Source organism: Molossus molossus, unplaced genomic scaffold (genome assembly GCF_014108415.1).
Source record: "Molossus molossus isolate mMolMol1 unplaced genomic scaffold, mMolMol1.p scaffold_m16_p_17, whole genome shotgun sequence".
Classification (NCBI taxonomy): Eukaryota; Metazoa; Chordata; class Mammalia; order Chiroptera; family Molossidae; genus Molossus; species Molossus molossus.
Window position 1 is genome coordinate 32,924,858 of NW_023425352.1, and position 12,958 is coordinate 32,937,815.

General features: G+C 41.2%; 1 protein-coding gene across 1 annotated transcript in view; it reads left to right on the top strand.

Annotated features, from left to right (window-relative positions):
* The window catches only part of SLC16A12 (solute carrier family 16 member 12), a 75,031-nt gene extending 69,416 nt beyond the window's left edge, over positions 1-5,615 (top strand). The window contains 2 exon segments of the mRNA XM_036265494.1: positions 1,832-2,091; positions 4,835-5,615. Of these exon segments, the coding sequence (XP_036121387.1) occupies positions 1,832-2,091; positions 4,835-5,097 (523 nt within the window). The 3' untranslated portion in view covers positions 5,098-5,615.
* Positions 5,616-12,958: the final 7,343 nt, after the last annotated feature.

Genomic DNA, 12,958 nt, shown 5'->3' on the forward strand with positions numbered 1-12,958 from the left:
AGATGATCACAACTACCCAGCTCTGCTGTCGTAGCCCCGAGGCAGCCACAGGCAACGTGTGAACACAGTGGAAGTGGCTGTTTCAGTGAAGCTTTATGTAAGGACACAGTAAAGTGAATTTTTTATATAATTTTGATATGTCACAAAATGATCTTTAGATTTTTTTTTCCCCTCCAACTACTCAAAAATGGGAAAACCATTCTCAGTTTACGGACAGCGCAGAAACAGGTCGCGGGGTGGGGAGGGGGCTGGATGTGGCCGTGGTTTGACGACCCCTGTTCTAGATGGTTTAGGATGGTGGGTGTTTCCAAATTGCCAGACACTAGGGCAACTATAAGTTCTGGTGAGACATTTAATTCCATCCTATGCAAGTCAGTCCTCAGGTAAGACAACCTATAGCTGGTGTCGCAGTTTTAGTTTGTTTTGAACCACACCAGAGACTGCTGGCGGTGGGAAAGGGTGTAGGATCCAGTCTAGGAAGGAGGACCAGGTGCGGTAATAACACCTTATCTGGGGCCACATACTTAGGTTTGATAGTGCGAATAGCAAATACTTCCATTATAATTTCAGGCTTAGAAACCAAAGTTACAAGAAATCTACTGAGCGGTTTCTTTCAGCTAATGCTTATCAGTTTGGATTGAAGACAGCAGGCTACTCATATTCTCATAAATGATGGACTCTTCACACTTGAGCTATGACCTAGGAGACCTATCATCTTGTGGTGTCTCACACATTATGTCTTTGGTAATTAATTGGGATCCAACTGCCATTCTTCAGTGTTATGAATATAATATTTAAGATTAATTCCATATTTTTAATGGTTAAGGAAGTGGGGGAGAGCAAGGGGTACCTGTCTTTACAGTCAAATAACTCAACAAGAAGCAGTCTGGCGTAGATCTGATAGAGGGATCTCTTGTCTGGGATATACCACACCTGAGTTCCTGTGCTGGCTCTGCCCCTTATTATCATTGGGACCTAGGGAAAATCACCTAACTCTCGGATCCTCAAGGGTCTTTATCTGTAAAATGGGCCAGTGCAATATTTTCCTGTAAACCTCACAGCATTTTGTGAGGCTCAAATGAGACTGTGGGTGGAAAAACATTTGTTGAGCATAATCTGCTTGTGCTGATATTATATAGAATCTTTGAAATAATTGGTATCAGAGATGGTTTGGGAGCTACAGAGTAAAAATATTAGTGGGAGTACCACTAGGGAAGTCTTGAAATAAGACTTAGTCCTAGTACATGACCTTCACAGTCGCTGGCGAATCATTTCAGTGTCCTCTTCTTATGGCTTCTTCCTTGTGTAACCACTTGGGTTATTTTTAGAGCATATATGTTATGGCAGATACCCATAGATAACATATCTGAAAGCATCTAATATGATAGAGTTCTAGAAAATATTAGTGTCTTGAAACTCTGCAAGTTATTTTATGACTGTCCTTGGAGTAGTCCTATGAGATAGGTAATTTTCCTATTTTATAGCTAAAGAAATTGAGGTTGGAGTTAAGCAGTTAGTAGGTAATAGAACTGGATTCAAACTTCTTTCTAATTTTAGACCATAAATGATTTTCTAACACACCATGCTTCCTGGGAAGATAAATTCTTACTTTAGCATATGCTAGAAGGATAGGAATATACCCGAAACTAATAAAAAATAATATTGAGTATCAACTGTAATTGAAAAATAGAATGAAGACATCACAGATAACACATGATGGGGAAGCCATCTCTGTGAATAAATGCCAAGCTTCCTGCCGGCTGGCCTGGTTCCAAAGGTCTTTGATAGAACCCGTGCATACGGCACTCATTCTCGTGCTTCAAATCCACAGGTGTCTGAAGAATTACCAGTATGTTTGCTACCTCTTTGCCGTGGGACTAGACGGGCTCTGCTATCTCTGCCTCCCAATGCTTCAAAGCCTCCCCCTGCTCGTGCCTTTCTCCTGTACCTTTGGCTACTTTGATGGTGCCTATGTGACACTGATCCCAGTAGTGACTGCGGAAATAGTGGGGACCGCCTCTTTGTCGTCAGCCCTCGGCGTGGTGTACTTTCTTCATGCAGTGCCCTACTTGGTGAGCCCACCCATAGCAGGTAAGTTCCAGAGAGACCCCCACCCCAGCCACCTCTTCTCTTTGTGGTCTTGATGTGAAAACAGGGAACTCACACACAGAAAGTGAGGATTGGAAGTACATTGGGGAAGAGTGGAAGAGAAAGGGATGTGGGAGCCACCAAAACACCACGATCTCACCTTACTTCTTTGTTTTGTAATCTAATGAAGTAGGGACCTTAGCCTTCTTGGAAAGAAAGTGTCCCAAATTAGGGTCTTGGTTCCATTCCATGCTAACGATGAGAGCAATGGCATGGAGCAGCTGTTCAGACTTCTGCCTGAAGCTGAGCACATTCAGAGGGGAGTCTGGTGGGAGCGCAGGATTCTAACAGGAGATGGGTGGTGAGGCTGAGATCATGTGTCATAGAGAAGTGACCTGAGTGGCAGCCAGAGGAGGGGCCCTGTGCTCTTCAAAGACTATGGATACAAAGAGTATATTTTAGAAAATGTGCTCTAGCAGTTGATTTGGTCATTCAGGGGAGAAGCAGTTAGGGTTTTATAGTTCAGGAGCAAACTGGTAATGGCTCAAACAGGGGGCTATTGCGGCAGAAATAAAAATGAGCTCTAGGAGCAAGGAGGAAGTTTTGTAAAGAAAGACAGAAACACACACACACACACTTATACACATACATACAAATCAGCTGCATTTAGCATGTGAGGGTGAAGGAGAGAAAGAAGTCCAACATAACTTAGAAAATAATGGCATGGTTAAAAGAAATAAGGAATTTGGAGAAAGTAGCTTTGCCAGAAAAAAAAAAAAGTGAATTTAATATTTACACATACTGAGATATATGAAACACCCAATAAAATGACCCCTAGAGCTGTGTCAGAGTGAAATCTGAGCTTTAGAGGGAGGACACATTTGACATACAGATTTTGGATTCATCAGATAAAGCATTTTCAAACTGTAAAATGCTATAGAAATTTAAAGCATGATGAAACAAGTGATTCAGTAAATATTTATTGCTTGTGGACAGCCGCCTTGTTCGGCACTGTTGCTATAGCAGCAAGCTCATCAGAACCTGCTCCTCCTTCCTGGAGTGTGTGGTCAGGACCAGTGTCTCTCAGATTGAGGGCCTGGGACTATCTGCCTTAGAATCCCCTGGCACCCTTGTTAAAAATACAGATTCCTTAACCGTCCCTCTGTGATCAGAATCTTTGGGGATGAGTTTCAGGAATCTAAATTCTCAGCCAGCTTTCTTGCGATGCTCAGTCTCACTCGGTTGACACTAACAGATCCAGATAATTACCCGCTTAAATTAGAACCAAGAGAATGAAGGACTCTGAAGATAGGCAAAAAGAAATGAGCTAAACATTTACCTAGAAGCAAAGAAGGGGATGTCGTAAAGAAGGCAGGATTTCTGTTTTAGCTGCCGCTCGGAGTAGATAGTGTAGGGTTATTTCCACAGCCCAGGAAGTGATAAGCAGCCAACAGGGGAAAGTGCGGCAGATCAATGGCTACAGATGAAAATTCCTGGTCAGTTTCAACTCCATGGTATAGGACCATAGGTTTGGTGCTTCTTGTATGGAAACTGCTCCCCAAATGTTCCTACTTCCTCCCTTCATTGCCAGTTTTGTTTGCTGACCTTTAGGAGCCGTGTGATTCTGTTAAAAAGTCCTGGGACACGGAACGAAATTGGGATTCCTGGATCCTTTTTCCAATTAGGGCCTTTATTTGCTCAATCAGACAGTGTACTTCTTGACAGGTATTAGAGGGTTAGGGTGTGAGTTCTTGTAATCTTTCTCTTATTTAATCACCTTTAAAATGACAGCTCTCTACTCAGTCTCTTCTGTTTGGTGTTGTAGAAATGCTCAATCAAACCACAAGATAACCAGAGTTTTGGGGAGTACTCTGGACTGCAGGAAAGTGTGTGGGGCTTATGACAGTTTCTACATGCCATTTTTAACTAATGGATTTGAAGTGGGTGAGAGGAGACACCGTGTACTTCTCTGGTGGATTTTCTTAGCATATAGGTAAAGTTCGGAGGAGTTTAACTTTTTAATCGCAAAATAATTGCCTGCCAAAGTCTAATTTTACCCCATTGATTCTCTGATCATTATGGCCCATATTTTGCATAACATGTGCCCTGGTTCTCCTAAAAATTTAGAGCCAGAATAGATGTTGCGATTAACCTGTTGTAACAAGAGATAAGAGGAAAAAAAGCTGCGATAGCAGAATTATGCTTTCTGAAATTTGCAGTTGCAACTTCTAAAACGGCCTAAAGTTCTGGTTTTCAAACTGGATGGGGTACAATGGCTGGATCCAATTGAAAATTTGGATTCTGCTTTATCCAGAAACATGTACTGAATTGAAGATAGACAGTATATGTTTGGGAATACTACTAGCATTTTGTATGATTATTTTCTCTTAACACCCTAGGCAATTGATCCCAGCATCAACAATTTGAATGATGCTACTTTTATCTTTCTACCATATTTCATGGGATTAATAATATTAAGACATATTTATTTTGTGAGTATTAAGAATGTGACACCCCTCCAGGCACTTGACATCATAACAGCCATCCATTCTAGACATTTCCCTAGAAAATAGGACGCATTTTTCAGTTACTGCACAGTATTTTTGGGATATCTCCTTTTTGTGTCAAGATTATCAGGGTGGTGCTGGCAATCTGTTGTTATTACCTTACAGAGAATTAGACTGCAGAACGGGTAAGTAATTGGATTTTCAACTCAACAATATGATTTTGCTGTTTCTGGTTGCAGGGTGGCTGGTAGATACGACGGGCAGCTACACAGCAGCATTTCTTCTCTGTGGATTCTCAATGATATTTAGTTCTGTGTTGCTTGGCTTTGCTAGACTTGTAAAGAAGAAGAAAAACCCCCAGCTGCAGTTCCTTGCCAAAGAATCCGATCCCAAGCTGCAGCTCTGGACCAATGGATCCGTGGCTTATTCTGTAGCAAGTGAATTCGATCAGAAAGACGGAGAATCTGTGGCTATTGCTGTGCCTGGTTACAACCCCACATGACCAGTGGCCTTGAACCTGGAATCTGCAGGGCAGGGGAGGTGGGACCACTGGATTGTACCTGTTCCTAAAGCATTTTATTTTGGCAGGAGCATTGCCTTCCAAGGAAATTATTATTATTGTTTTATTGATATATTTATAGGGGGAAATAGTGAATAACAAAGCAAGCTGAACTGGCTCAGAGTTTCCTCATTTGGAATTTGTGCTCATAATTAAACTCACATCATTCAGGCAGTGAGCATCACTCAGTGGAGAATGTTAGACCATTGCTGATATGATTAGCTGTAATTAGGGGTAATTTCAAGGCATGATCAAAGCAGATGACACTGGGCAGCAGCTCTGTCTTAAACTCTTTGCTCCTCCACCTCCTCTCTTCACTTAGAAGGTAAATGGAAACACTGACATGTAGGTTTGCTTACTTGATGCTATTTGGAGGAGGGGGTCAGCTTAGATGTGGTAGTGGAAGGTGAAGATGCCAGAGTTTTTTCACAGTGGAGCTTCTCATTAGGGTTTTAAACAGGAGTGTTGAAGAATACTTACACACACACACACATACACACACACACATATATGTACACACACACGTATATATATATATACACACACACATACATATATGTATACACACACACACACACACACACATATATATATATATTTTTAATCCTCACCCAAGGACATGTTTTCCATTTTTTGTTCAGATAGAGTGGGAGGGAGAGTGAGGAAGAGAGAGAGAGAGAGAGAAACATCGATGTGAAGGGAACACATTGAGTGGCTGCCACCCGCACGACCCAACCAGGGCCGGGAACAAACTGCAACCGAGGTACGTGCCCTTAGCGGGAACCGAACCCGGGTCTCTCTGGACCCTGGGTCAAAGCTCTAACCACTGAGCAAAACCGGCCAGGGCAGAATACTTTATATTTTTTAAAAGACCATGATTAATATAGAACAAAATTGACCGCCCCCCCGCCTTTACTCCTCAGCTAGCCCTTGCTTTGGCAATGGGTGGGCACCACTTTGAGAATCCAAAGAATTATGGAATGCTATGGTTGGAAATGATCTGAAGGGTGGCTGGTGGATCTTCTGTCTGAAAGTGTGCCCCAGAGACTGAGAGCTTTCATCTGAAAACCGTGTCCCAGGCTCTCACCTCTGTTACTATCACATGTAATTCTTCAAATTTAGCAGAATGCACCAAGTTGTAAAGGCAATTTCTATCTAAAATGTTAACACCAACACTTCCCATCCCGCCCCCTAGAAAAAGAGCTCTTATTTATAAATTGCAGACACATTCCTGTTAAGAATGGAAAATATCGGCAGTATTCCAACTGGCCAGGAATTGAATTTTTGAATCAGCAGGTCTCTGGTGAGAGTTTTCTTTTCAGATCAGACATTTAGGTTTATTGTTACCCAAAACTGTCTTGGGGGTTTAGCCTGAAAAATATTATTCTAGAGATATTCTAAAGGTAAGATTCCTTTCTCCCTGTGTTACTTCCTGCTCAATTGTCCACTATTCTTCGTCTCTTCGTGGATAATCATTAGAAAGTTGGTGGATATTTTCAGCTGAATAAGAAGACATCAGGGGTTAACCTCAGCATCATAGCACTCTCATAAATGATAGCTTTGGTCAGCGGAGAGGGAGGAGAAGATTAAGAAGGCTAGTGGGGTGCTATTTTACAATGTATGAACTCTTTCACATTCCTTAACCGACTGGGTTAGAATAGTTTACTAATTCCGAAGTACTCTACTTTCTTATGATTTGGGATAATTTCTGAGTCTTCAGATTGAAGAGGGAAGGCATGGGGAGAGAAGAGACAGCCAGGTCCCCCTGTGTGTCTCTAACCAATAAAAAAAATTTTTTTTAAAATTGATTTTAGAGAGAGAGGGAGGGATAGGGAGAGAAAGATAGAAACATCAATGAGACAGAACATTGATTGGCTGCCTCCTGTGTGCCCCCCACTGGGGATTTGGCCCACAACCTGGGCATGTGCCCTGACCGGGAATCAAACCAGCGACCTCTTGGTGCAGGGGTCCATGCTCAACCACTGAGCCACACCGGCCAGGCTGTCCTAACCATTTTAAATACACAGAATGATAATCCTGAACCTCAAATTATGTTGCACCTATAAATAGGGGCACACACAATTGAAAGGGGATTTTAATTGTTGAACACATTTAAATCTGAACCTCAAGGAAATATCTTGACCTTGAAGACCATTTAATTCACTGTCCCCAAGAGGTCTCACAAATGTCCTGCCAAAGAAATTAAGAGACAAAATATAGCAATGAGGAGATTCTAGGTAACTGAGCATGTTCATCAAGAGTCTTTGCCCATAACTGGATTATTTTATAAAATTACATATTAATACATTGCTTTCAGAATGAAATACTGACTTGGTTTGATGGGATAAAACTGTAATATTTCATAGTTGTTTTCCAAAGAAATTTGAATGTTACTTGTTATCTTCTTACTTAGTTTGAGAATTTAGTTTTGAATGTTGTCATTTGTAATTGTTTTGAGTAATGTTTTTTCCCCTTTATTTTATTATTTTTTTCCATCACCATTTATCCCCCATATACCCTCTCCCACCTCTCCCCACTCCCCTCCCCAGCTACCACACTGCTGTCCGTGTCCATGAGTTTTTTCTCTTTTTTGAAATTTTAAGAAAATTTTGGAAAATATCTGTAAAAAGTTAAAGTTAAAAATCAAGTTATATGTGTTTAGAATAGCACTTTACACAAAATGTCATTTCTTGAACCTTCAAGTCTAAAGATTATTTTGAAATATAAAAAGTTCTTAATATTATTATATATATATATCTTAGTAATGATCATAGTAAAATTTTATTTATCTGGTCCTGGAATACAATTTCTCTAAAGTAGTATAAATATTGATGAAAAAGAGCATAGCTTTAAAAAAGATCAGAGCTTTTAAAATTTTGTGTAATATATTTGGGATATTTTGACTTTATACATGCATAAATTTGTATTTTATTTTTCTCTGCAGGGGGCAGCATTTTTTTTTTTTTATCCTCACCTAAGGACATTTTGTTTGTTCAGGTAGAGTGGGAGGGGGAGAGAGAGAGAAACATCGATGTGAAAGGGACACATTGAGTGGTTGCCAGCCGCACGACCCAACCAGGGCCAGGGACAAACTGCAACCGAGGTACGTGCCCTTAGCGGGAACCGAACCCGGGTCTCTCTGGACTGCAGGCCGATGCTTTAACTGCTGAGCCAAACTGGCCAGGGCAGGGAAGACAGCATTTTTAGAGAACCAGTAGGAAAATGTAGATTTTAGAGACTATCATTGTCATCTACACAAAATTTTACTGTTAAGGTCCCATGCCTATATTGTTTATTTCAAATGGAGGGATTCATGAGAATGATGTGTTTTGTGGACCTGAGAACAAAATTGTGGTGAGATGATCCCAGACCTTAAATATTTCTTCATGCCATTGCAAGCTCTATTCTGAAATTGACCGAGTAGGAAAGAAAGCAAAGGACACTAAGTGCTGTAGATACTTTTTCAGATTGTGATTTCTCTAATAGATCAGAAATTTATGCTAATATTTTCTTATTTCAAAAGCTTAATAAAACGAGTTTATAGTCATGTTTGGAAAAACGTTTTTCCCCTGCACAAGGGGTTTGGATTGGATGGTGAGTGGGCCTGTCTGGATCGCACTAAGATGTAACTGGCATGAATGAAAGTATGTGGTAGCAATCAAATATTTTACAAAACAAAAACCATTTATTGAGCACTTCCAATGTGTTAGCTAGTGTGCTAAGCACTTCCTGTGCATTGTCTTTTTTTAATCCCCATAATAACCTACATTATCACCATTCTATAGGTGTGGAAACTGAGGCACCAGGCCCACAGCTAGTGACTCAGAGGTCCCTGCGCTCCAGCACCTCGTGAAATCCTGTAAAACTGGAGAGCTGTCTGATTCTGGGGGCTGCCTTCCTCCCTTCTGCCCACCTGGATCGTCTTCTTATGTGGGTTTAAGAAGCCATTTGGAAACAGGCCCTCTCTTGGGCAGATCAGATCCTTTGGATTATGCTTCAGTTTTCCATTAGTATAGATGGGAAGATTCTAGTCTGAAAATTCCCAAGTTTTCCCCAGAGTCTGGTTCTATCAAGACCACTACTTCCAGGCTAAGTGCCTTAATTTGCTGTCTGTTGATCCAGGTTTCTCTTTGAGAACATTAGTGTGGGGGGAGCAGGGAGACAGTTGGGGTACACTTTGTCACAGAAGGGAGCTCTGCTTTCCCCAGTACTGAAGTCTGCTTTCTCAGTCAGGACTGGAGTCCTTTGTGAGTGCGTACCCAGTGATGATGAAGATGGCAGTGTCAACTTGGCACTCCCCTCCCTGGTCCCAGTAGTTACAATTCTGAAACCGTTTATTGAAATAGAGTGAATTCAAGGCAGACATCTGAGTTTCTCTTCTCATACTTCAAAGTTTGAGTCTTAAAACAAAAAAACCCCACAACTCTAGCAAATAATAGATTTTGATAGCTGTGGCCAAAGCTGCTACCTGATTGAGGCCTGAGTGTAAAAATGACACAACGTGTTCAACCCAGATAGACAGGCTGTATTCGATAGCTCTGCTGTGCTCAAATGGAGTGCAAGCCTGGGGATGGGGCATCACTCGTGCAGGAGCCCTGAACCCTGGGAAGACGGAACACGTGTGCCTCACGCGTGAAAAGATGGAGTTTCAGGTATAGGCACCACACAAGCTGTTTTCACTTCGCACAAAAGCTTTGTGCTAGGGTTTGCCTAGGAGCAGAGGTCCCTGACTGGAGTCTTCTGCCCAGTCCTGTGCTGTCCTCTATCTAATAGAGATGTTACTTGATCAGTAATAGGGTGTTACTGATCATTAGCATGCTGGCAAGAATTAAAAAATTTTTTTTCTCTATATTGATTTGAGAGAGAGAGGAAGGGAGAGGGAAAGAGAGATAGAAATATTGATTGGCTGCCTCCTGCATGCTTCACACTGGGGACTTGGCCCACAACCCGGGCTTGTGCCCTGACCAGGAATCGAACCGGTGACCTACCGGTACATGGGTTGACGCTCAGCCACTGAGCCACAGCAGCTGGGCACATGCTGGCAAGCATTTTAAAGAGTGGGTAAGAGGAGATAATCAACCAGTGTGTACTTATTAAGCACCTCCTTGGAACCTGCTACCATGTTATATAAGGTAGGGAATTCAAATACTCCTAGCACCCCCTCCACGATCTCGAGTTCACTGCCTAATCGGTAAATCGAAATGGACACAGGTAAGAGCCACACCAAGAGCTATCAAATTCTGAGGCTGAGGACTGTAGGCTCAGGGATCCAGGGAGGAAGAATTCATTGTGCACTGGAGAGATTTGAGGAGGTTCCGAGGAACCCAGGCCAGGTATGGGACTGAATGGGTTGAAAATCTGCCTCGACTCTCCTCTAGGAGAAGAAGCTGGGAGTAAGGGAAGGATGTGGGCAGCCACTTTATGTGGCCTTCTGAGGTTCCAGCTGATACCTCAAGTCAATGCAAAACCAAACACAAGTTGACACTAATAAATGTTCTGGTGAAGGGACCCACAAGGGTGTTTGAGACTCTTGGGATTGGTGGGATTTGGAAGTCGCTCTTGGCTTCTTTAAATTGAAAACAAATTTTCAGAGCATGGAGTTAAATGTCAGTATTCACCTCTCAACTCTAAAAAGGGATCATTTGTAAGTTCTCTCTCTCTCTCTCTCTTTTGGTGTGCTTGTTCCTTTATTTAAAAAAATTTTTTTATTGATTTTTAGAGAGAAAGGAAGGGAGAGGGAGACAGAAACATTGTTGAGAGAGAATATTGATTGATCACCTCCTGCATGCCCCCCACTGGGGATTGGGCTCACAACTTGGGCATGTGCCCTGACCTGGAATTGAACCAGCAACCTCTTGGTACATGGGTCAACACTCAACCACTGAGCCATACCGGCCAGGCCCTTAATTTATTTCTGATTTAAGTATAGTTGATATATAATCTTACCTTGCTTTTATTAGTTTCAGGTGTACACTATAGGGATTTGACACATTTATATCTTACAGTGTGATCACCCCACTAATTCTAGTAATCATCTGTCACCATGCACACTTATCACAGTAGTATTGACTATAGTCTCCTTCTCCTTTTCACCCCTCCCCCCCTTCTGGTAACCATCCCTTTGGTCTGTTTCTGTTTTTTTTTTATTTTTTTTTGGTTTGCTTGGTTTTTTAGATTCCACACATAAGTGAAAGAAACTACATGGTATTGGTCTTTTTCTGCCTGACTTATTTTATTTAGTATAATATCCTCTAGATCCATCCTTGTTGCAAATGGCAAGATTTCATTTTTTAAAATTTCTGTGTAATCCATTATATCTATATCTATATCTATATCTATATCTATATCTATATATTGATATACATATCTATCTATCTATCTATCTATCTATCTATCAATCAATCAAACATCTTTTTTATCCATTCATCTATCAAAGGACACGTAGGTTGCTTCCATATATTGTAAATATTGTTGTAATGTACGAGGGGTGCATATATCCTTTCAGATTAGTTTTTGTTTGTTTGTTTGTTTTGGATAAATACCCAGAAGTGGAATTGCTGGGTCATATGGTATATCTATTTTTAGTTGTTGTTTTTTTAAAGAAACGTCCATAATTTTTTCCACAGGGCTGCACCAGTCTGCAATCCCACCACAGGGCTCCCTTTTCTCCACATTCTTGCCAACGCTCATAGCCATTCTGACAGGTGTGAGGTGGTGTCTCATTGTGGTTTTGATGAGCATTTCTCTGATGATTAATGATGTTGAGCACTTTTCTCTTCTGAAAGGGTCCAGAGCTTCAGGGAAGCCTCTTTTCTTTTCTCTCCTCTCCCCTCCTCTCCCCCCCTCCTCTCCCCTCTTCTCCCTTCTCTTCTCTGTTCGGTTCTCTTTTCTTCATTGACATATTGTGCAGCACTGCCATCTGGTGGAAGTGGTGAGGCCACCTCCTTTTGGTGATGCCTCCAATCATAGTTCAACTGGACGAGGCCAACCTTAGAAGAAACATTCAAGGTTGTTGTTTCCTACTCTTCTGGTCCTCAGTCCTGCTATTACCCATCCAACATTTATCCTCTTCCTCTGGTAAGTACAAACAGAGGGATAAAGATGCTATGTGGTGTTTTCCAGTGTTTTGATTGCCCAGGTCATTTCTGTACATGGAGTGTCAAAGTCAGTATGATGATGATTTTGGTTCATTTGTCTATGAATAACCATGGGTAGAATTTAATAGAAAAAAAATATTGAGATCTCCGCCTTCTTTGGGAACCCAGATTGCCATCTTGGGTTACATTCTTGGTCCCCTACTAATGTGTTAATTGATTTGATGTGAATGGATAAAGGATTAAATTAAATCATAGCACAAAGAACTCAAACACATACCAGAATTCAAATTTTGAGAAATATTGAAGCAAAATGACATAGGGGAGTATATTCTGTGTCAATTTGGAAGCATAAAACAACATTCATATTATACTATATACAAATTATGACAGATTTAGTGATTGAATTTACTTTAAAATGTACAATTCTTGTGAAATTGTGAGGGGATGCTATTTATTTGTAACAATTCCCTCCAAAGCAGAGCATATCACATTAAAATAAAAGACCCTTTTGTTGAACTAAGCAATTCAATGAGCTTGGTTATGCATAGGTGGGTCTGTGGCTGAGGATGAGGTGTCAGAACTGAATTGCTCTGTTTAAGGAAAATAGAGGAATTGGTTTTTATTTCAGAGGAAGAAGAGTACAGATAGGAAAAGAGGGAATGCTTAGAATCATGGAAAGAGGCAGGAACATCAAAAAATATTTGATG